General features: G+C 46.0%; 1 protein-coding gene across 9 annotated transcripts in view; it reads right to left on the bottom strand.

Moving 5' to 3' along the window:
• LOC118517164 (FH1/FH2 domain-containing protein 3) overlaps window positions 1-21,168 on the bottom strand; it is a 57,681-nt gene extending 36,513 nt beyond the window's left edge. For 5 of the 9 annotated variants that reach the window (XR_004908266.1, XM_036063052.1, XM_036063054.1 and 2 more), the window contains exons 1-2: window positions 17,679-17,881; window positions 201-921 (exon numbers count right to left, since the gene is read on the bottom strand). Coding sequence is in view for 7 of the 9 variants with exons in the window: in XM_036063052.1 (XP_035918945.1) it covers window positions 201-377 (177 nt within the window). In the remaining 2 variants the exon portion in view is untranslated. Of the gene's footprint in view, window positions 1-200; window positions 922-17,671; window positions 17,882-18,400; window positions 19,174-21,153 lie in introns of those variants that run through there. The other 4 variants (XM_036063051.1, XM_036063049.1, XM_036063050.1 and 1 more) reach the window with 4 other exon arrangements.
• Between the last annotated feature and the right edge of the window lie 367 nt (window positions 21,169-21,535).

Below are 21,535 nucleotides of genomic sequence, written 5' to 3'. Positions count from 1 at the left end.
CGAATCACGTACTAGAGCATTATATTTATCTTCACAACATATTTTTACATTCCACGCTACACACAACAATATAAGGACTGTTAAGGACTGAAAAATTAAATTAACTCACTACTACATTAACCACCCATTCTTTATTCAGTAGAAACGGCCTAGCCGTGTTGCTACCCATCACCAAGTTATCGAAGCTACTTCTTGCTTACCCTTTGCGGAGCGCCAAGATGCCGCAGCAGAGCGCCAAGCTGTGTAGCCAAGGGCACACCACTGGCGAACGAAAAAACTGGAGCCCGCGACGGAATCGGATACATTGACAGACTGTTGAACGGGTCACTGTCTACGAGGTATTGCACTCGAACCGTGATTAGTTCGTCCGGCTCCATTCTGTCGTTGATGGTTTGACGTGCTCACTGTGCTCACAATTTTTGCTGCTTTTTTGCTATTTTTTCTGCTCGTTTCGATCACTATCTTTACGCAGCTATTCGCCACGCAATGTGTTCTTGCAGCAATCCAACCGGCGGTGAATAGATTTCTGCAAATTTTCGCGTTTTCGCGTACTCAAGGCCAACAAAAAAGGACATCAGCAGGTAGACGATCGGTTGCGGTCACGCTGCATTGCCTGCAAACGCACCAGCCGTGAACAGTTGCGGACACTGGGAAAAATCACACATACACCAAACGCACACAAACACACCCGAATGAAAATTGCACACGTTAACAGTGGGGCAGCTGCGTCATCCTGGTGGGCGCTATCCACGAGCATACAGAACTACTACGGCGGGCCGCGATGCACCATTATGCAGTGCCGTTATCTGGTGCATTTTTTTCAGAAATCACACACAAACACCATACACACGCACACACACTCGGAGGACGGTCGCCGGAAGTGATTTGCAAAATCTGATACGATACGGAACACTGCACAACCTGCAAGAATAGAGCAGTTGGATGTTTAGTCGAAAGCGTCGGAAAATCAATCCAACAAAAGCTCCTGAAAGAGCTCTCGGGCTCCGGTACTCCCCGTTCAGGTTCGGCGAGCTTTCGCTGAAGTTTGTTCCTCTCGTTGGGCAGCTCCGCAGCTCAGCAGATTGTGAAAAAAGGAAAGTAAAAATCAACTACACAAACCGCGGAATGGAGTTTTTTTCTTTCCTAAACGCGCCACAAATGCAGTTGTCATGCGGTTGCAGGAATGCGTCGTTTTGATAAAATGCACCGGAATCGTACAGGCATGCGAACTCGCGAGGATCGCAATGAAAATAGGGGGAGAAAGGCAAAATAAATCAGCTCAAAACTCTGGATCGAAAGAATTGACGTGCATTTCCCTTCACTTCCGGTGGCGGATGCGAATTCTTCTTCTTCCTTTCCATCAGCAAACAACCCTCAACCACTAGCTGGGAAAATGCCCGACCCGACTCGCAATGCATCATGCGGCGATGCGTTTGCTGAACCGCATTTCCACCTAGCCAGCCCCTCTGCTTGCTGAGTGCCCTCCATCGGGCCTCCGTTTGATACTGTGCCAGCCGGAGGCGATAATTGATCAGGTTTCAAGTTTTTGAGATGACGCCACAGTCTCCACCGTGCCTCATGGTTGCTCGCGCACTGCACAGCGCACTCCTGCTGTCGCTGGCGCTGTCGTCGTTGTGCTGCTTCCTGTTTTGATATCAAGCACGTAGCAATAAATAATTTCCATTGCAAACAAACGCATGGAAAGTCATGTAAATGGCATTTTCACCACGCCGCACGGTTGGTCCTGCTCTACCCCACAGCGCGCCGTCGCACTTCGCGCGTAGTTTGTGGGTTTTCTCTTCACAATTGTTGTTGCACACCTCTCTTTCGTGACGCTGTTTACCATTCTCTTCCTCATTCGTCGGTCGTGTGAGTGTGTGTGTGTTTTTACAAGATCTGAATGCAACATGCAGTCGCGAGGCACTAGGCAAATAGTTACGCACTTCATGTCACACTCCTGTAAGCAGTAGCAATAACGATCAACAAATTAATTGCACTATTGCGAGAAGCAAGGCTCTCCAGTTTCAAATTCTCCCCGTACGCAACCTTTGGCCAGAGGATGCAAGCGACAGTGTTGCAAAAATCGGATATCGTTTTGCTTAGTATGGATAGTTTTAATAGTATATTGTAGGTTTAAATCAATCACATTATTGGTCTATTGAACTTGAACTATAGAATGTTGTGCTTGAGCTTCGTTGTAAGGTTTCAAACTTTCTGTGTTCTATCCTTTGGTGTTTCTTTAAGCAATTTAATATAATATTTTCATGCTCTATGTTTGAAAATGCTCTTTGAAATATTTCGATAACATTAGAGCTTAAATCAACCATATGTGTGACAAGCTTCTTATATAGCGTAAGATATTCAAATGGAAAAAGAATAAAGCAGATATGTCATCAGACCATATCAGACGATAAATAGATCGTAAAGACTTCTGTTTCCAAAGATGAAGATCACGTTTAACTAAACTACCTAATAAATTACTTCAGGTGTTCTTCAAGGCTTCAATAGTTCAGTGTTGTTCTTCCTTTCTAGGCCTGCCATTTCTGGCTTCTTGTGATTTGTTCTTGGTTAGAAAAACGGTTTTCGTTGGGATTTTAATCATGGTCCTGCCTCGACCGCCTGTGTTGGTAAATTAATCAAATTATTTGCCACTTATTTTCTTCGACCAATTTATGTAAATGGATCGATGCTCACTCAATTGTTCCACGGTGAAGACACAGGACTATGCTCTCGAATCCTAGGTATTTGCATGAAATTATAAGTATGATCGGATGATCGAGCATCTCACTGTATTTATTCTTTTGGCTTAACGATCTCCAACGAGCCAAGTCATTGGACATATGATGGATTTTTAGACTTATTAATGATGAACACATCGTTCAGAACATTTGGAGAGTCGTTGATCAACCTACTGAGAAAAATATATCTGAGGCTTAAGATTAACAACACATAACTTAAGGAGACATTTTTGTACCATAAATAAGTTTCACCATTATAAGTGTTTTGTGGTAACAATATTGCAATCATACAAACATCATACAACTTCAGCTGAATCTCGCCTACGCCTTACCCAAGACACCCGCCGGTTGCCACAAATGGTAGCAGTATATTTCATTATTCAACCTCAGCTTCATTTTCCCCACGTCTGCTTCCACCATCGCATACGGTTTCAAAATTTGAACAATTTTGTGCAATTCACCAGCGACCTGTGCGTGATGATATGGATGCGAGAGAAAATTTCGCACCACCGCCACCGCCGTGCGCCGTAGAAAATGTAACAAATCCAACACCATTCATCTATTCAAATATTGAGCTATAATGATTGCTAATTTCCTTACGCTCAAAAGCCGTGGAACGTGTGCTTTCAATAGAGCCAGGTGTGCGAGTGTGTGTGTGTTGTTAGATGCATGGCGCGGGTTACGAAAAGCAAAAGGAAGAGCACAATTGTGCAGAGAAAAAGACATAAAAAAACGGAGCGCTAACATAGAAGGAAGTAATCCAAATTCGTACCATCCGGTTGCTGTATGGCTGCTGCATGGGTCTGCCCTGTTTGAAGTTTGCATGCGAGCGTACGGAGGATGCGAAATGGCACAATCGAACCAGGCTTTCAGCGGCATTACTTGGGGTGGGCTGAGATCGGGAGCATATTTTTATCTACCTCTGCCAGGGGTTTCTTTTCATCCGGGTTTTGGTGTGGTTCAGCCGCAGGTGCCGGCAGGTAATGATTACAAAATAGCTCTATTGCTGCCGAAATCAGTACACTATCGGGTGAAACTGTGCTGTGCCAATGTTCAATATTCAATTTCGGAATGGCGAAGATCAAAGAAAAGCGAACAGGGTGGCTTTAAGACATGATCTGGTTCGATGTAATTCAAACAAACCCGGCAAAGACTGCTTCTCTTGAGAGCATTATCACACTGCTATTTGCTTTTCTGGGTATGTCTTTTCGAATTCTAACCACATGACCATCATTGGTCTACCTGTACAAATACTCTGATTTAGTAGTCCACTCTTTAAAATAATCAAGCACAGCTCAAACCTTTCCCTGCGCTGCTTTAAAGAGCTTCCTGTCCACTTTGGAAGGTCATTTCAGGCGACGGCGACACGCAAAAAGGTGAAAAGTTAAATCGATCCACTTTATCCGATCTTGCACTTTCGGAAGAATTCCACCAGGATGCTTTCACTTTCCGGCAAACAGCAGCAGCAGCAGCATCTTCCCATTTACCCACAAAAAAGAAGAGCTATTCCCGAGCTTCATTCAAACTCTGGCTGCGGAAATGCACCCTGTGAACAGCGAACGAAGAAGATGTGCATTGAAAGCTCGCTGCGAGTTCACAGAGGCTGTGGCTTCTATCCGGTTCCGGACGTGAGCAGTCGATTGCGGCTGGAGCTATATTTCCTGAGCAAATATTTACCCAGCGCCCTCTCCTCACGCCATGCACCACTTTGCCAATTGCTCACACACACACACACGCGTGTGTGTTTCTGTCCCTCTGCAAATGCACTGTTCACCATTGTCTGTGGGAAAGTATGCAATTGCTACCGGTTATGAGGTCTCTCGCTCGCTCGCTGACACCGATCAAAGTTCAACGCATGACTGTTGTCTTGAGCGATCCTAAGCGATAATTGAGCTTTGGATGAAATTACCGAAAATCTTCTCCAAAACGAATGCCTTGTTTACCGCTGCTTGTATCACATGCGAATGAGTTTACCTAATTATATTCTACTGTTTGTCCAACGTGTTTGAGAAGGCTCCCGGAGCAGCTCCGAAAACAAAACCGACGTCATTCGATTGCAAAACACATCGTTGAACAGTCGCTACGTCGTTTTTTGCTTCATTAAAGCAATTTTGATAACAATTTGTAATAATTTTCATACATTATAAAATAACCCCCGACGTGGCCCAGTGCTGGTGTTATAATTGTGCAGCCTAATTTAAATCTCTTACGACGGTGTTACGTCCATAACTGTTTTCCATACGAGCAATATGTATGTAGAGCAGATCAGTCAGTTGTTTGCTATTGGACAAACGGTGGAAAACTGAAGACGTTTGCTTTGCTTTGATGTGTTTTCTAATGTTGAACGCGTGAACGCATTGTGTAAGTGACTCATGTTGTTCGATTTTCTTTTCCTCAGGTCTTCACTTCGCTATTAGCTGCTCATGACATCGCGCAAGATTACGGACGAAGGCAGGGCTACAGGATAAGTCGATTTGCTTCCACAAATGACCGACATAATCTCGTAAAGAAGTTTCATCCCTTTGGATTAACGAGGGATTAGGAATGGGAGTCTTGCACAACCGCCGTGGCCGTTGAGCGAGCCACTCGGAACTAGGAACTAACGCGAACGTGATAGAATTTCTGTTTCTTCTACTGAAAACGAAACTACTTACGTTAATAGCAGCGGGTACTATTAAATCACTTTCTATCGTATCTCTGAGGCATGTTACTACAAGAATGAAGTTCTCTTTAGATAGAACCACTTTCACAATTTAATCCATTGCTTGCCCAAACTATTCCAAATCGATAGCTGCCCCAAACATTCCTTTGGCTGGATCCACATTTTTGACACGCTACAATCACCATTCGCTATCAGCACATCATGAGCTCCGCAGCTAGAGTTCCGCACTCCTCCGCCCAGTGTTTCCCATTTCTTCCCTCTGTTTTATCATTCCCCAGCAGACCGGACCGGAGCAGACCCAGTCGAGCGAAGCGAAGAATCGATTACATCCTATAAACGTCAGCAAATTGTCGATAATACCAGTGCGGAAAGGCACCCATACACGTGTGCAACTTGATATGTGTGTCGTCAACGGCATGCCTGCACTTTAGCTCTCTACACGCGACATTTCCTTACCCGGATGGCCGCTCGCACTCCCAGGGAAACCAGTAAACAAGATCCCGGGTGTTTCGGGAAGGGGTTCCCATGCCATGCTCAAGCGGAAGCAGATAGCTCCACGCGTGGTGTTTGGGGTTTATATGCGAGTAACTGTACGTTATCACCACGCTTCTCCGGTGTTGGTATTATATTGAGAGAGAACGAAAGAAAAAATATGCACTCTAATTACACAACACCATTTCTGGATCTGCCGTTGCTTGTGGTTTGTTTACGCCCAGAACCTTTCCCAAGAATATGCCACACACCGACGCACGGTACATAATCGCATCATTCGTAGTGCCGTAGATCGTTTATTGCTCTGGGATTCCAGAAATGGCCATAAACTTGTTGTACCAGACCAGACCGTTTGTATCCTGCTCCAGCTCGCACGATTGATTGGCTGAGCTTGGTGTTATAATTTAATGATACGAGTGTCTGTAATGAATATGTGACGGAGAACAGCTGACTGTATGTCACCATTTTGTGGCTTTGTTTGTAGCTTCGTTTTTGCTACGTAAATATTGCTAAATGCACAACATTCCCCGCACAAAAACAGCTCAAATGCTATGCAAATCCTACACGAGTACGAGAAGTTGGTGATCAGTGGTAGGTTCCCTGTCTACACACGAACCATCCCACTGTCCGTTCTTCAACAGGAACTAGTGGTAATGCAATAATACCCAATTACTATGCAAATGGGAACCTTACTTCGTTTGGGCCAGCAAGTACCAGGCGAAACATTGTTCTTCCTACGTCAGCTCGTCATCGATTTGCATCCAAGTACTGTTCGTGGGACATGGGCGTCACATGTTTAAAAGCCGTACATTCCCAATGGGTATTATTCCGGGCCGAGGTACCACTAAACCCCACCTTTTTTCTGATTCCAGAAATTTGATTGATAAATTCTTGCATCAGCGCAGGGTCGGTTTTTATTTTCACCAAAAAAAAGGAAACCATAAATTAGATTATTCCTCGTTAAGAATGGCAAACGAGGTGAAGACGAACCGCTTCAATGGAATCAATTTCAAAACCACCCTCCTCACAATAACGAATCCTATCGAATCGGTAAAGAGTGACGATGCGCTACAGAATCAGATCAGACGGTAAGGAAATTGATACCTGCTTCCTCGCGTTGCCGTAATGCCCTCGCCGCGCTTGGTGACTTGGAATTTGCGCCGTCGTCGTAGGCTGATGTGCTGAACCGAAAACCGCAGCAGCTCTTTGCTGCTTGGTTGGCAGTGTTAGTTGTTTAAGTTGCATAGAAAGTAAGCGCGGATCTAGGCTGTGAGGTGGCGCCAGCGAAGGTCACGGCACGCACGGCACGTTCGGTATCGGTTCGATGCTCTTTAGATGTAAAAGAGTTAGAGATTCTACTCCAACTGTTGTTCTGCATAGTTTGAGCTTACGTGAACTCATTTAACTCAAATGGGGATTGTGATTAAATTGAACTAAAATCTTCAAGCTACCGTAAACACCCACGAAATCCACGAATGCCGAAGATCAATTTCGTACATCCAAACAAACTGGCTGCTCTATTGAGTTTCACTCCGCTTCCAGTCCGTCCATCACACTGGCGGATGATGGTGTTGCGGCTAAAAATATGCATAATCTGGGCTGAAAACTTTTCCAACACTTTGCTCTCGATTTCCCAGCTGCACATCTCGAACAACCCGAGGTACCCCGTGGAGCCTCTGCACCTCACCATCAGCCAACGCCGTGAACCGGAGCACCGGAGAAGTCAGGGAGGATTTTCAGTTCAATTTCAACACTTGCTCTTTTCCACCTTGCCACTTTGCCTGCTCCCGGGGCAAGACCATCCTCCCCCCCCCCCTTTCCCCGCCCTGCCCTGCCTGTTTACCGATCAATTATCGCTTTCTGGTCACGTTTTGGAACGAAGCCAGACGCCGCAACATTTTGACGCAATACATGTTTGCCTGTTACCCCCGTTGCACATACACGATGTAGAGTTGTATGCATGCATGCATGAGCCGAGTAGTGGTGGCGGTGGTTTACCTGTGTTGTACTTCCTTTCCTTGCCCTTCAGCAACGGACAGGGGACAGAATTGAGACATAATGATTTTCACCAACCACCAGTGTGTGTGTGTGTGTGTGTGTTCGCCGACCAATGTTATAATGGCTGACGGTCGCGTCGTTCTGCATGATTATAAATTTGGAAACTCCCTGTTGGTGATGCTTAACATGGGCCGAAGGATGCAACGCTACCACTAATTTAATATTAAATGCAAATGTTTTAAAAACACTCTGCACGATTTATTGGCGAAAAAACCAACAGCATGCCAATGAGTGTTTTGGACCTGTGACAAGGCTACTAGCCATAGAACATGATGGTAGTCACTTGCTGGTATGTGAGATTTAAACTAGCAGCAATCTCGTTTTTGATTAGCCTAGCATGAATAACTCGATCAAAATTTATAAGGGCCGCTCATGCTCGATGCTCTTGTGTTGATATGGCTCTTCTTTGGGGAAAGGTCCTCTTGTCAGTGGTTGTAGATCTTGTTGCTATAGCTGTCATTTGTGATAAGAGTCGTCGTGATAAGGGTCAACATTTTTGAATGAGAGAGGAGCATCATGTTACAAAAGTTATAAAACAAAGGAGCATATGAAAACTTTTCTATCAAAAATTGAATGGCCTTCGAGGGTAAAGCCTCACCGTGGAAAGCCACTATGCCACCGTGAGCTCAATTTTTAGCGGTGAAATCGAAAATGATTCACCACCATCGCTGCCGATAGCAAGCGCAATAGCTTCGGCGGCCTTCAAACGGCTGAACTAAAAATCTCAATTCACCGTGGATCAATGTGCTCGAGCGAAGCCCTGATACGCTGATACCGAGAAAAAACGGGATGGAATCACAAATTGATCCTCGTCGTCCATTGCCACCTCCTGCCCCGGTCTTGTACTCTTGCCCAATGGGTTGCAGCAAGAGTGCACCACAGCCGCCCAGACCGACGCTCTACGCTTAGTCGGTTCAACATTCTTGAGATTCTCTTGCTTAACCTCTTAACACCTTACCGGCGAAGCGAGATTCTTGGGCGAAGCGCATCGAAAGCGTTCCTCGAGGGAGCTGGCGCGTCTTTTTTCCCATCGCCACGGGACGAGTGACGCATACATATCGCCCGGTGACTGAATCACTCATTAGCTATCGCCTAGATTGTTCTACACTTTCCACCTGCCGTGACGAGGTAAGAATCGGACCGTACCCGCTGCCTTCCTCGAATGACGGACGACCACGCAAAGAGACCGAAGCTTGTTCTTGCACCGAGCGATACAACAGCGGCTTGCAGCGTAAAAGGCAACAGAACAAGGAAGGTAAAGAAGGAATCAAACACGGTAACACCCGGGCATCGGTAGAATTCCGACCTTTCCTGTACACCTATTGCAGCGCACAGTTTTGTTCCGTCTTTCGTTCCGCATCATCCTGCGCGATCGTTCTCTGGATCGGATCCGTTATGGTCGTGTTGGCGCTATGGGAAATGGAAAGAATTCTTTTCTACGACAAATGGCGCACCGATGCTCACCGGGGTGAGGGAAGTAAGGGACACGAAGGAAGGAAGCATGGAAGAAAGGAAGTGCCTCGGGACTTAATCTACTAAGCAAATAAAGCTCCTCTCTGCTGCCTTAGCCTAGGATCTATGGTGGGAAAAAATTACCAGCGCTTTCCGGCGAGCGATCGTTCGGGGTCAGAGAAGACGAGCTCTAATTAAATTTCATCATTAGCTCCACTGTTTTTAATGTCTCTACTCCATGTACGTGGAAACATTCCATGAAGTCTGTAAAATTCAGGATGTAATCAAAATGTTGTTGTGATAATCGAAACATTTAAAATACAATTTTCAAGCTCAGCTTCTATGACTTACGTAAAAAAATTGGGAAAACTTCATTCAAGCGCTAATGATCGTGTACAACAAAGCACATAGACAGCTATTGGTTTCCACCCTTTCAATAGCTTAATAAACAGTACACCACCACCGTCATCGCGGGTAATAATGTTTAAAAATCAATTAAGGATGCCATAGCCGGCATCGGTCGTCCTTCTTCTCGCACCCGGCACTGGTGACGCATCACCAGCACTTCATACAATCGGTGCAAAAATGGCACAAAACAATGGCGTGCTCCTACATTCACCTCCGGGATACCGTGCCGGGCCGTGAGCAACAATTCGTTTTGATACGATCTTTGAATAGCCATTAATGAAACCGAGCGCAAAATAGAGAGAATAACAAACCACCAAAAACAAAACACACACACGCTCTCTGGCACTTACTCCAAGCACCCTCAATTTGGGAAAAACAAAGCCAAGCGCATCCGTGCCATTTGCGTCCGGCCATGGCACAACCATGGCACACCATCGCGATGCGGGAGAAAGTTTCCAGCACGTCCCCCAGTCCAAACCCGGTTGGTTCGTTAATTACTTGCTGGCAATAACAATTATCCGCGAACCCGTAAAAAAACGACAACTCACTGCCGGAGACCTCCCGTCGCCGGCTAGAACCGCACTGGCTAGCGTTGAAAAAGGAAGCAGAACGAGCTGCAGAGGAAAAGGATGAAACGGGGCCTTAAAAAAGAGATGGTGAAAACTATCTCCCAAGGGGCGATAGTATTCTACAGGGAGTCATACGACACCGAGGCTTGAATATTGGGAGTTGAAATTCTTGAACGCCATTCGTTTCGCGAGAACAGTCGATTCACGAATATTCTAATGAAGTTCGCGGACAACGCAAACAAGTGATTCGTTCCGCAACAGTTCCAGAGTTTCTATCCCAAACAACTCTGACAGGTCCCAATTTCACACCATTGTGTTTCGCTTGTGTAATCTGTGACCCAACAGAACGCAACGACGCAGGCAAGAAGTCCCCCGCGAACCGGAACGAGAACGTGTGTTCGGATGTTTCCCAAGGTTCCCCGTGGGATGTTTCTTCAAACGCAGCGCGGGCGACGATGCGGCAACGACAAATAAAAGAGTCCTGTACGCCCTTCACGCTTCCCTTAGCTTTGACTGGGCTGAGGGCAAACCCTAGGGTCTCTCTGTGTGGCGGGTAAGTAGTGAGCAGTAGTGTAATCAGGTGCGACAACACAGCAAGTGATGGGCCGGAATTTACAACATGTAATTGAATTTAAATCGTTGTTACCATTCGCGGCCGAGAATCGCTTGTCCAACATATTAAATGGGGTCCTCTTATCGGTACACTCAGGCACTCGGGTAGACCACTTTGGGCGTGGGGAATTTAGAGCGAGAATAGATCAGGTTAAAGTGAGCCATAAAGAATGAGGAAAATAGCATTACTTCCCAAAACTACCTCCAAACAGTAGTTAAGCGATGCACTTCAGAATAGTTGGACGGTTTATTACTTAATTTGAGCATACCTATGATACTTGCATAATTTATGGCATCCCTATATGATTAAGAATATGTACAGTTCTCGCCCTATTTTTCTCATACAATCTAAGAGGGATAAGAGTCGTGCATTGTTTCGGAATGAAGGAATTTACGAGCCCCTTCGTGCATGTATCTCTTTCCGATCCACACTATTCATTCTAACAGCTCGCCACCGTACCTGAAGCCTTCTTGGAAGCATAAAACCAATATTTTACTGTCCTTACCGTACCACCGCGCCAAGCACCCCGCGCAACCCGGTGTGCACTCGCCTGTGACAACCCTTACCCTTGGCGCAAGTTAAGCCGCTGGCCGCCATCGGGCTGACCTCTTCAAGATTGGCCCCAGCAACCAAGATCAAGAAGATAGCGTAGCGTTAGTCTTCAGCATTTAAAGCGAAGCTCTATCAGTTCCATTTTTCGTCAGCGCTGCGATGCCATCAGTCAGATCGTGCCCGGGAGGGCCTCCTGTTTGTCCTCCTCTGGGCTGGACACGGTGCATTCCTTCCAATTCTAAGGCGAAAGATTCTCTTAACGCGGGCGAAAAGGCCACGTACAGGCATAAAATTATGCAAACGAATTCATAGCCCCCCCGGCCCAACACATGGCCCGGCAGCCCCATCAACGTCATCAAAATGATGTGCCAGAAGCTCTAAAATTACGAATCTCGAGGAACAGATAAACGAATTAAAATTGCTTACAATTTTACGATACACCGGCCGATGGTGAACACCGGCAAAGCCTATGGGAACTGTCTTTTGTTAGCGCCTAACGTCCACCATCGAATCGGATGGCTGACCTGGTAGCCAGCGAGCGAAAAAGTGTTAGCAGTTGGAAAAGTTTTTCATCGTAAACGTTTCTGATGCAGTCTCTCACGGTGTTGCCACGGAAAATTGGCTCCTCCCAGGATGTAGTCGAGGAGTTTGCAATAGCTCACTTCCGCTCGTGATACGTGAACAGGTAGCGCGAAAAGGAAAGCGGATGTATCGTCCGACCCATTCTCGGACAGGGTTCTGGCGTTCCGAGGGGCCGTTCGCTCAAACGGAAGCCACTTTCGATCTAATGCATCCGCTCAGGTTCAAATGCGGCCAAGCTGCGCCCGAAGGTCAAGTGGTTTCAGTGGGTTCGAGCAATACGCGCTTTCCTGGACACACCGATCGGCTGCTGCGTTAGTTGATTGCTTTAATAGAGCATTATCTGAACGTGCCCATTACTCTACCGGTGGGCGAGGATAATTTTGACGAGCAATTTAGAGAGAGTTCCTTTTTTGTTCTTGTGTTCTCTCAGTTCCATTCGCGTTACAGGTCTGCTACAGTTCTGGAGGGTGGTACCATTTTGCCGTACACACTTGCTTGTCGATATTAATGCTCTAATCAACTTTAATTATTTTTCCGGCAGTACATCCTTTTCTTCCTGTGAAGTGTTGGGATGTGAAGTGTTGTTTGTATTGCTGTGGAACTGCTTCCGGTTTGAGCCTTGTAATTAGGCAACCGACTTGATTTCCTGGCTGTTTGCTGGCTTTCCTCGCGATCGTTTAACACTTGTCCGTGAGTATTAAAAACTAAGAACTTAAAATTACCCTTGGTACTCTTCACAATGGTTGGGATCAATTAATCTATTCTTTCGCTTATCTCATAATTTGTTCCTTGTTTTACTCCGATTCAACACGAGATCCTTTTTCCCACATTTTTTGTTTTATTCTTATAGCACACACGCACTTCATCACGGCGGACCATCAAAAGACGCTGCACCTTGCAGCCTGCACTCAGCTCATGATTATGAATATTATTTCTGCAACAAAACAACGAATGGTGATGGCTCTCATTTAAAAGCCCTCATTGCTGCCAATGTGCCCTATTGTGATTGACGAAACCGTAATAAAGTTCGTGTTTAATTTCGTGGCAATTACGTTCGGGAGGGAAGCTGATGTGAAATAAAGAGAGAAAAGAAACAAGCCACAAAAAAGCTTAACATCATTGCACTTTAATCATTTTTCTGTTGTTGTATTCACTCCGCCGCGAGCTTCTCCCTTTATGGGGCCTATGGGCTCAAATTTTGTTGTGTTTTCGTGCTAATGACATACGCGCGAAAAATACACCGAACGCACCGAATCGCTGCCGTTACAAGGGAGCAAGGGTAGAAAAGCAAGAGATGGCAAACTCTTCGTTTCGTTACCGACACCGTTTCGGTCCCACCAATCGGTCCCGTTCTCCAATTTTCCCGATATCAGCTTTCGTCGATCATGTTGCAGACCCAACCACATGGGAGGGAGGGTAGGAAAGGTAACCCTCCCCTCCCCCCCATTCACCCCCTTTCCGCTTCCAAAGACTCAATGTTCGCTTTTCTGGTCGATTGCATTCGGCCGATTCAAGCATTCGTTGTTTCCATTCCAACACCTGATCATTCATTATGGGTTCGGTTCGTTTGGTCGATTTCGCTGTCCATTTGCCTTTGCGTCTCTTCTACCATTTACGACACGAATCGCTCAATTTTCGGGCACTGGCGAATTGTGTTTTCTCACCATCCACCTTTCCCAGCGACCCGACCGATCTCGATCCACTTTGCAGCTCGATGTATTCGCTTATGAATATTTCATCCTTGCATCTTCAACTGGCTGCCAACGGTCGTTTTACCAAATGCTTTCCCGTAGTGCCAAAGGACACAAGGATCCATTTTCGGGGCTTTTAAGGCACATGCACCTCAGCACCAGCGGTAAACATCATCGTCCATCAAATACTCATACCACGGCACTGTTTGGTAGACACTGGTCGACCGCCAGCTGGACACCCCGGGACAACTGTCTCCCGATGTCGGCGATGGAAAAAGTTTCATCCAACACACTATTCGATTCGAGTTCTTCCACTCGATTGCCCCGAAAAGGTTCCATTACCAGACCGGGTGGTGAGATGACTTCAGAGCTGCAGAACTCCATTCGCGCGACCCCCAAGAATCGATCCCCAACTGTTACACATTGTTTGCACAGAGCATAGACAAACAAAAGCAGCAAAACACCAAGGGGGTGGGAGGGGGCGAGACCTCAGGAGAGGGAGAAAAAAAACTTCATCCTAAATCCAGAACAGGTTTATGCTGCCAATCTTGTCGTTGTCTTTGTCCCCTCTTTAACTCGTCCACTTTCCACGGCCCAGCAGCAGTAGCCCTTTGGATGCCTCCAGATGCTCCTGAGCGTACCGGCAATCCTAAACCAGTTCACGTTCGACGTTTATTTTATTCTTCGCCCGATGCTTTCTGGCCGCTCCCAGGCTCTTCCTCTGCTCTTTTCCGCAAGAAGAAGCACACACACACACACGCCAAACAAAAAACACGACGACCGCAAAAAAAAACGCGCCAGCAGCAGCAGCAAACAGTCGCCAGTCGCCGGGCGAGAATCAAGCTTTGGATGGTACTCGGGACAACTGCAGGCCATGGCTTATGTATCGCTCTTTATGTGCTGTTTTATTTGGGTCCGTTTCTGCATTTGTGCAAACCTGTTTTCCAGCTCATACCTGTTACACACGCGACACCGTTGAATCGGAACCCCGAGCGCGAACCGTCTCAATCAGTAAATAAATTGGACAGTGAAAACTCTTATCAATGAATGGTGGCAGACCGTGTAACAGGAGGGCTTTTTCATGGTACTCCTCCCGAAAATGTGGGTTTTAAACTCAAAAAGTCGGGTAAAATTAGCTCCACATACACGCACACAGATAGAGCGAGAGAACGTTCGATCGTCCGTGGTTAAGCTTGGCTTGGTAAACAAACCAGGCTCAAGTTCAAGATCTGCGGGAACCACGCTTCAACCACGTCCCAGGATTGCGATTAGTTCATGTCATTGAAGGCGTACCAAATCTCGATTCGTGGAGCCCGGTCCTCGGTCCGTTTGCGAATGTACGGCAAAACGGCACCGATCGATAAATAAGCCATCGTTTCCGGCTGACGGGTTTGAGGTTTGCACCAGCGTTGGCATACCCATGAGCAGATATCTCAGCGACGGCAGAACAGGGGCAACGGCGAGAAATTATGATCTGATTTGGATGGGTTTTAGTCTTTGTTTTGGTTTTGCTTCGTCGCGATCGTTAACGGATTAGCTGGGTCTCGGATCGGGAATGCCTCCGAACCGATTGGAGCAGCTGGGTTCGCTAGTAGACGCGCGCGCGGTTACAAGAATATGAGCCATTTTGCTTGTTGCCCGTAGAGGTCAAAGGCACCATTTCTCATCGATCCTGATCCGTAACGAGCAAATCCAAGAAAGTACAAACCAACAAAACAAAGCGCAGCAAAAAGCAGCACGACCGTTGGGAAATGTTGGGAAGTGGTAAATTGGTAACGAACCAACCTTACGGCAGCACAAATGAGCTGCTAGCAAAAACCGATCGTAACGGCAGCAACTGCTCGAGCTAGAGAAGGAAACGGCACCAAACCAATCTCACTAACCATTTCGCAAGCCTGTTTTCCTCCACCAACAGATAGTCCCGTTTGTTGGAGAAGACAGTACAGTTGAACGTCTTGGCGCATGCTCGCTGAGAAGTTCTAGCTCGTTGAGCGTTACTGTTGCATATTGTTTAGTGCAGGTACGCGTAAACACAGCCAAAAAGAATTCTGAATAATGCGAATGGATAGAGGACCAGTTGCGTTTAAACGTGATTGATACAAGGACACGTGCTCAGGTTCTATTTGGGTTTGGTTTGGGGCAGTTAATCGGCGTAATTATAAATAATTTAATTCGTTCATCGCTCAGTAGAATATATGGATAAGTAATTCAACAGGATGCCTACCGAATCCTTTCCTCCGAGATGTCATGTCAGGGCATAACCGCTATAAATACTACGGTTTTGGGATTAGCTAAAAACATTATACAAAATATTGGTGCATCAGCAACAGCAAGACTAGAGTATATCTGTACTGTTCTAGCTATATGAATTCCACCTCATCTTAAAATTGGTCAAAAAACTACATCGGAGTCCCACTCGCAAGGTACGTCGTTCCATTAATCTTGAACAGAGTCCAGAAATGACCTCAGCATTGCCAGTTAATCGCGCTCGAGAGTTAAAAATTACATTAATTTAAACAAATAATTGTGTAAGGCTGTCTGAAAAGTTGGCATTACTGGTGTTCTATTCTTGATTGTTTAACCAGTATCTTCAAAAAGATCTTCAAAATCCTTCTAACTCAACCAACTCACAGATTTAAAAGCATGGCAGTGTCTTATATTGAAAAGACTTCATAAGCAAGACCTAGAATCAAAGATGCCAAAATTTAACTCAAGTGTCTTTCATTCTCATCTATATTTGATGAGTAATGCGAAAACAATTTACCCGATCCTCAGACAGATAGCTTCATGTAATATCGATCGTTCCACACACGATAACGCTTATCACATTTCAAGCTGATAGTTGCTTCGAATCCTATCGGTGGACTGCTTTCTGAACCACCATCGACATCAACGCAACACAGCAATGACAGCAAACAATCTCACCCCAAAAAGGGTGAAAGGTGTGATAGGGGAAAGGAAACTAATAATTTGCGACTAACTGCACCTCAATTTAATGAAGTGCAACAGCTCGCAAACAACCCAGCCAGCTGTCCTGTATCGGTCATGACACTTTGGAAGCTCGGCACTCCATACTCAGCTGTTCGCATGTAGGTGCGCACGACCGGTGCGTTTATCGTGCCCATGCCACACGTTCTCGTGCGCTCGGTGTGCCTAGAATGCTGTAGTACTTTCTATTTTCCTACTGTCTACTGCCTGCCTGCCTTCCTACCTATCGGTTTGTCCGTTCTTTTGTGTGTGTGTGTTTGTTTGTGTGTGTGTGGCTAAACCTTTGCATATAATTAAATTTTCCATACGCGGTTCTTCGAGCCACACCAATCGATAGTGCGCTTTCCATGGCACGCCGTCCTTCGTGGACATGAATTCTTAAATACCTCGCCACACTCGCCATACGATTGCGAACAGTGGGTTGGCACGATTTAATTTGTTATGCAATTTGTAGGTAGAGCTTGTTGGACACACATATGCTTATATAGTTGAATTGGCTGTGTTAAACGTGAGGAGCGGTGCATCTTGAGCAGCTCAACCGTACTTAATTTCTGTTCTGTTCACGGTGCCCACGCAAAGCCTTGCCTCCAAGGTGACCTTCACCGTGTTTTCCATCACATCCGTCACGGAAGTTAGCTGTGCTGGAGTTCTTATTCTTTCCCTTTTTGTCTATCTCCCCAAAAGCCCAAAACATGCCTTGTCCACTCCCCGATGGTGCTTCAATCCATTTCAGCCGTTGATTTTTACTTTTACTTTTTCCTGCTGCCAAAAACGCTCACGATGTGAAGCGACGACCCAGACGGGAACAAACCTCAGCGAAACTCAACAGACGATTGCGCCTCACCAGGAGCATTTGTTTGACTTACTTCGTACCTTCGTTTACGACGTTGAATCTGATAATGAAAAATTTGACTCACACCATAAAAATTCACTTTTTGCACTTGCTTTCGACCAAAGTAGGGGGAAAACCGGGATCCACCTTTTTTTTTAAACGATCCACCGATTTCTATGCCTTTCCTAAACGCACTTTAATAGTCAAATTAACCGGCTTGTTTTACGCTCCATGCATATCGTGGGGTTCAATTTCCCGAAACCTTTGCCAACGAACCTTTGCTTCTAGTTTTCACAGTTGAAATTAGAGCGACCGAGCCGACTGAGCCGACCAATCGATCTTTTCCACTACGAAGCTTCACCAACAGCGAAGTATGTACTACACGTTGTCATAAATTCTGCCACCCCTAAATTGCACCATTAACCACTCCACAGCCCGTACAAAGGGCTCGACCACCGGTCGGTGGGTGGGTAGACCGTGAAATATGGTTCTATTTTCGTGCGCACTCAACACACTTTTGCTCTCCGTAGCAACTATATTCTTGGACGGATCGACCGAGTTCCAGCATCCGCGCACATCGATCACCAGCACGATCACTCGCTCTGTTCGTCCACAAGCACGGTCTGGAGCGCAGTTCAGTACGGCTGCCAAAAACACTGTCCTTCTGCGCACTGGAAGGTGACACCACTCCCGATCACCGTTCACTCGGCCGCGGCGGTATGATAACAATCGAATCCGTCTGATCTCGAGCCGTGAATCTAACCGGCGTGCGGAATGCGTCTCCTCTCGCGTGACGCTCGCGATCGACCCCAAAGCTTCCGCGGCAACGATCTTTCAGCGACTGACTAAGCGATTCGGTTGAAAGGCCAAAAAGCTCGCGGTTCGCTCTCCACGCAACCCAAGACGTTCAGGGCTCTCTCGCTCGGCACGGTTCAGGTTCGCTCGCTCGCTTGCACGCCGAGCCACCAACACCAACACCGCACATACGATGGCTTGCCTTGAAACGGGTTTTTCTTTCCGCTCCCGATCGCCGCCGCCGTCGTCGCCTCGTCCGGCTGGCAGCGACCGGTCACCGGCTTCTTAGTGCGGAGCGGGCCGGTCCACACCTGTGTAGGTCATCCCGTTTCGGTGTAGTTGTCCGATTTCAGTACGAGCGTGCGTGCACCATTTCTTTTCCACCCTTAGGGACCCGGGTGGAGCAAGCATTCTACCACACTGCCATGCACCACCGTAGGGGGTTGTGTAGAATTCGAAAAAGCAACCGACAGCCGGGTCTGTCACCGTTTTGCACTGCAATACACGCACACAGCGATGGCGCAGCATATGCTATGTGCCGGTCGAGTTTGTTCGCCACGATGGCTTCACGACGGTTGCACGTACAGGATTGCATTACCAAGGGCAGTAGGGTGGTTTGAGTTGCAGTATTCGGGGCGGACTTTCGGTGTTTGATTTTTAAATTTATAAACCTATTACAAACCTCTTCTACTGCAGTTTTGAAGGTGCCCAAAGTTTGAAAACAGTCGTACAACTATTTTAGCTTCTTGTTGAAACATTAATAAATTTGCACCAAATATAACCTAAATCGATTGAACCCTTCACTGCTATCAGACGCTTCAAAGCTCGCTAGAACGCTCAACCGAGTAGATATCGCCGAAGTGAGACCTCGAAGTCTCACTCGGTTTTAGCCAACCTAATTCCAGCTGACAGCAAGAACAACTACCAAACATGCAGTCGTGCAGTAGTATGGGTTCACCCGACACAAGTAGTCGTTGTGTGCCTTTTTCTACCCATTTGCCAAGTGGTACCCAATGGTGGTGGTGGTGGTGTATAGGCAAACAATGTTGCCTTTCGAAGGCCAACAAAGAAAATGATCATTCGCGGGGCGTGCAATTTCCTGGCCCCAGCATCTCCGAGCAATCCTACCGGTATTGCTTGCACGGGCGTGGGAGAGGTACGAGCTCAAATATTGACCGTTTCTCGTTAGTTCGTGGTTTGCTTCACTCAACGGGCTCCCCTCCCGGGAGGAGTCGTCCATCGTCCAGGACGCGTCATGCAGGAAGCCTGACGTATCGTACGCAATGTTTGTGTTTGCGAACGAACGCGCGGCCACGTTGCTGTCTTTTTTTCCCTCCACATGTTTGACCACGGCGCTGCTATCACAACGGAAAAGATGGATGATTTCAGCTCATTGCTGATGAAATAATGCCTATTTTAAACGATAAAAATTGTTTAGACTGTACCCCGCGGGAGAAGGAGATTCGTTTCGGCAGGGGCGGTTTGCGTTTGTGTGACGCGTAATGTGGGTGCATATTGCGTGCGTATGGAAAATGCGCATTTAGATAGTCGGGTTGAAAATAAATTCGCAGACATGTGGTTCCTCCGTGGTGAGGTGGTTAGCTCATCTTAGCTGCTCCATTTTGAGTAAAAGAGATCAATTTATATTAACTATCCTAGATGCTCTGTGTATCTCCAGGCTCAATGATCTCTTCGCGATATAATTTATAATGGGGAACGCGTGCAAGCAATTATCCATTAAAATATCATTTGATACAATTGGTCATACCAGTACATCAGACTGTAATGCGAACAGCGGTTGGACGTTGTTCTAATCGGTTAAGCTATTTCTGTTAGAACCAATCCAACCAACCATCCAACCATAAATCTTTCGATGCATGGAAATACTTCAAGCATATATTCTTAATCCTCATCCTCAAATAAATGTTTTATTATTCGCCGGTCACGTGATCCTATCTTCGGTATGATCATCGGTTGATGTGCCAAGACGAACGGCTCGCCTGCATGGATCATAATCTCTGCAACCCGGCCACGGGGTGATTTGCATGTCTCACCTCACGGGTGTGCGCATGTGGGGTCAAGCTGCCGGTGGGTCGATGACCCAAGCTGCATACTCAAACTACCACGTTCAAAAATATTCACTTCCGGATAATTATGAAACCAAGTACCCGTAAACTTTAACTTAAAATATCACAGCTGTCTATAAATGTATTTAAAATATGAAAACTTGTTGCATGCAATAGATTCATGCTTCCTAAAATAGCACCTGAATGGTTGGTGAAATGGCCACAAATTGCCGTCACCACCTCCAATCCACTTCGTTCGGTTCCGTGGAACATCTGTATGCTACCAAGATGTGTTCAAACTGTTGCCAAACTGGCTGTAGCTAGCAAGTGAAACATAAAATTTGCTTCTATTTTCCAATGGTAGGTGGGATATGGTCCATTTATGAAAGTCGGAAAGATTCCACAGGTGGTTAATGTGTACCAGTGGGTGCAGCATGTGTACCGGTTCTTCTGATTCATGCGAATCGTATGCTCAAGATGATCGAGCACAGTAAGAATAGAATAGTATGGCAAGAAATTAAGGGCAAAATTATTTCCCACAGTATGTTACATGTAATAAAACTAGAAAATCGTTTAAAAGATAAAAAGCTAGTAATGCTGTGTAAAAAGCAATAAATCAGAATAAAGTAGATTGATTGTGTTTAAATATACTCACCGTACTCGCTTTGCGTTGCCTGAGAAAGAGAGAAAGTGAAAATGTGGTGAGATACGTTACGAGTGAGAACGAACGTGCATTTAGCCGAGGCACAAACCACAACGATGTGGTGAATACGGTGTATCGATCTTATTGAACGGTGTACTAAACTGTACTAAAATCACAAATACGATTTGATAAATTTTAACTACTTCTATTGCCATAACTACGGTAGAAAATTCTGGTTGATGTTCATAGTAATAGCTTATTCTATAAATAGAAGGGAGTTCTATCAATTAGGTTATAGAAGCAGAACCGACATTTAAAGCGATTTTAAAAGTTTTTCTGTTCGTTTGAGTGTTAAGCTGTTATCCTATATAAATATCAATAATGAGGCTATTCT

This window comes from Anopheles stephensi, unplaced genomic scaffold (genome assembly GCF_013141755.1).
Source record: "Anopheles stephensi strain Indian unplaced genomic scaffold, UCI_ANSTEP_V1.0 ucontig58, whole genome shotgun sequence".
In the NCBI taxonomy this organism is placed as follows: domain Eukaryota; kingdom Metazoa; phylum Arthropoda; class Insecta; order Diptera; family Culicidae; genus Anopheles; species Anopheles stephensi.
This window is presented reverse-complemented; position numbering and strand designations above follow the sequence as displayed.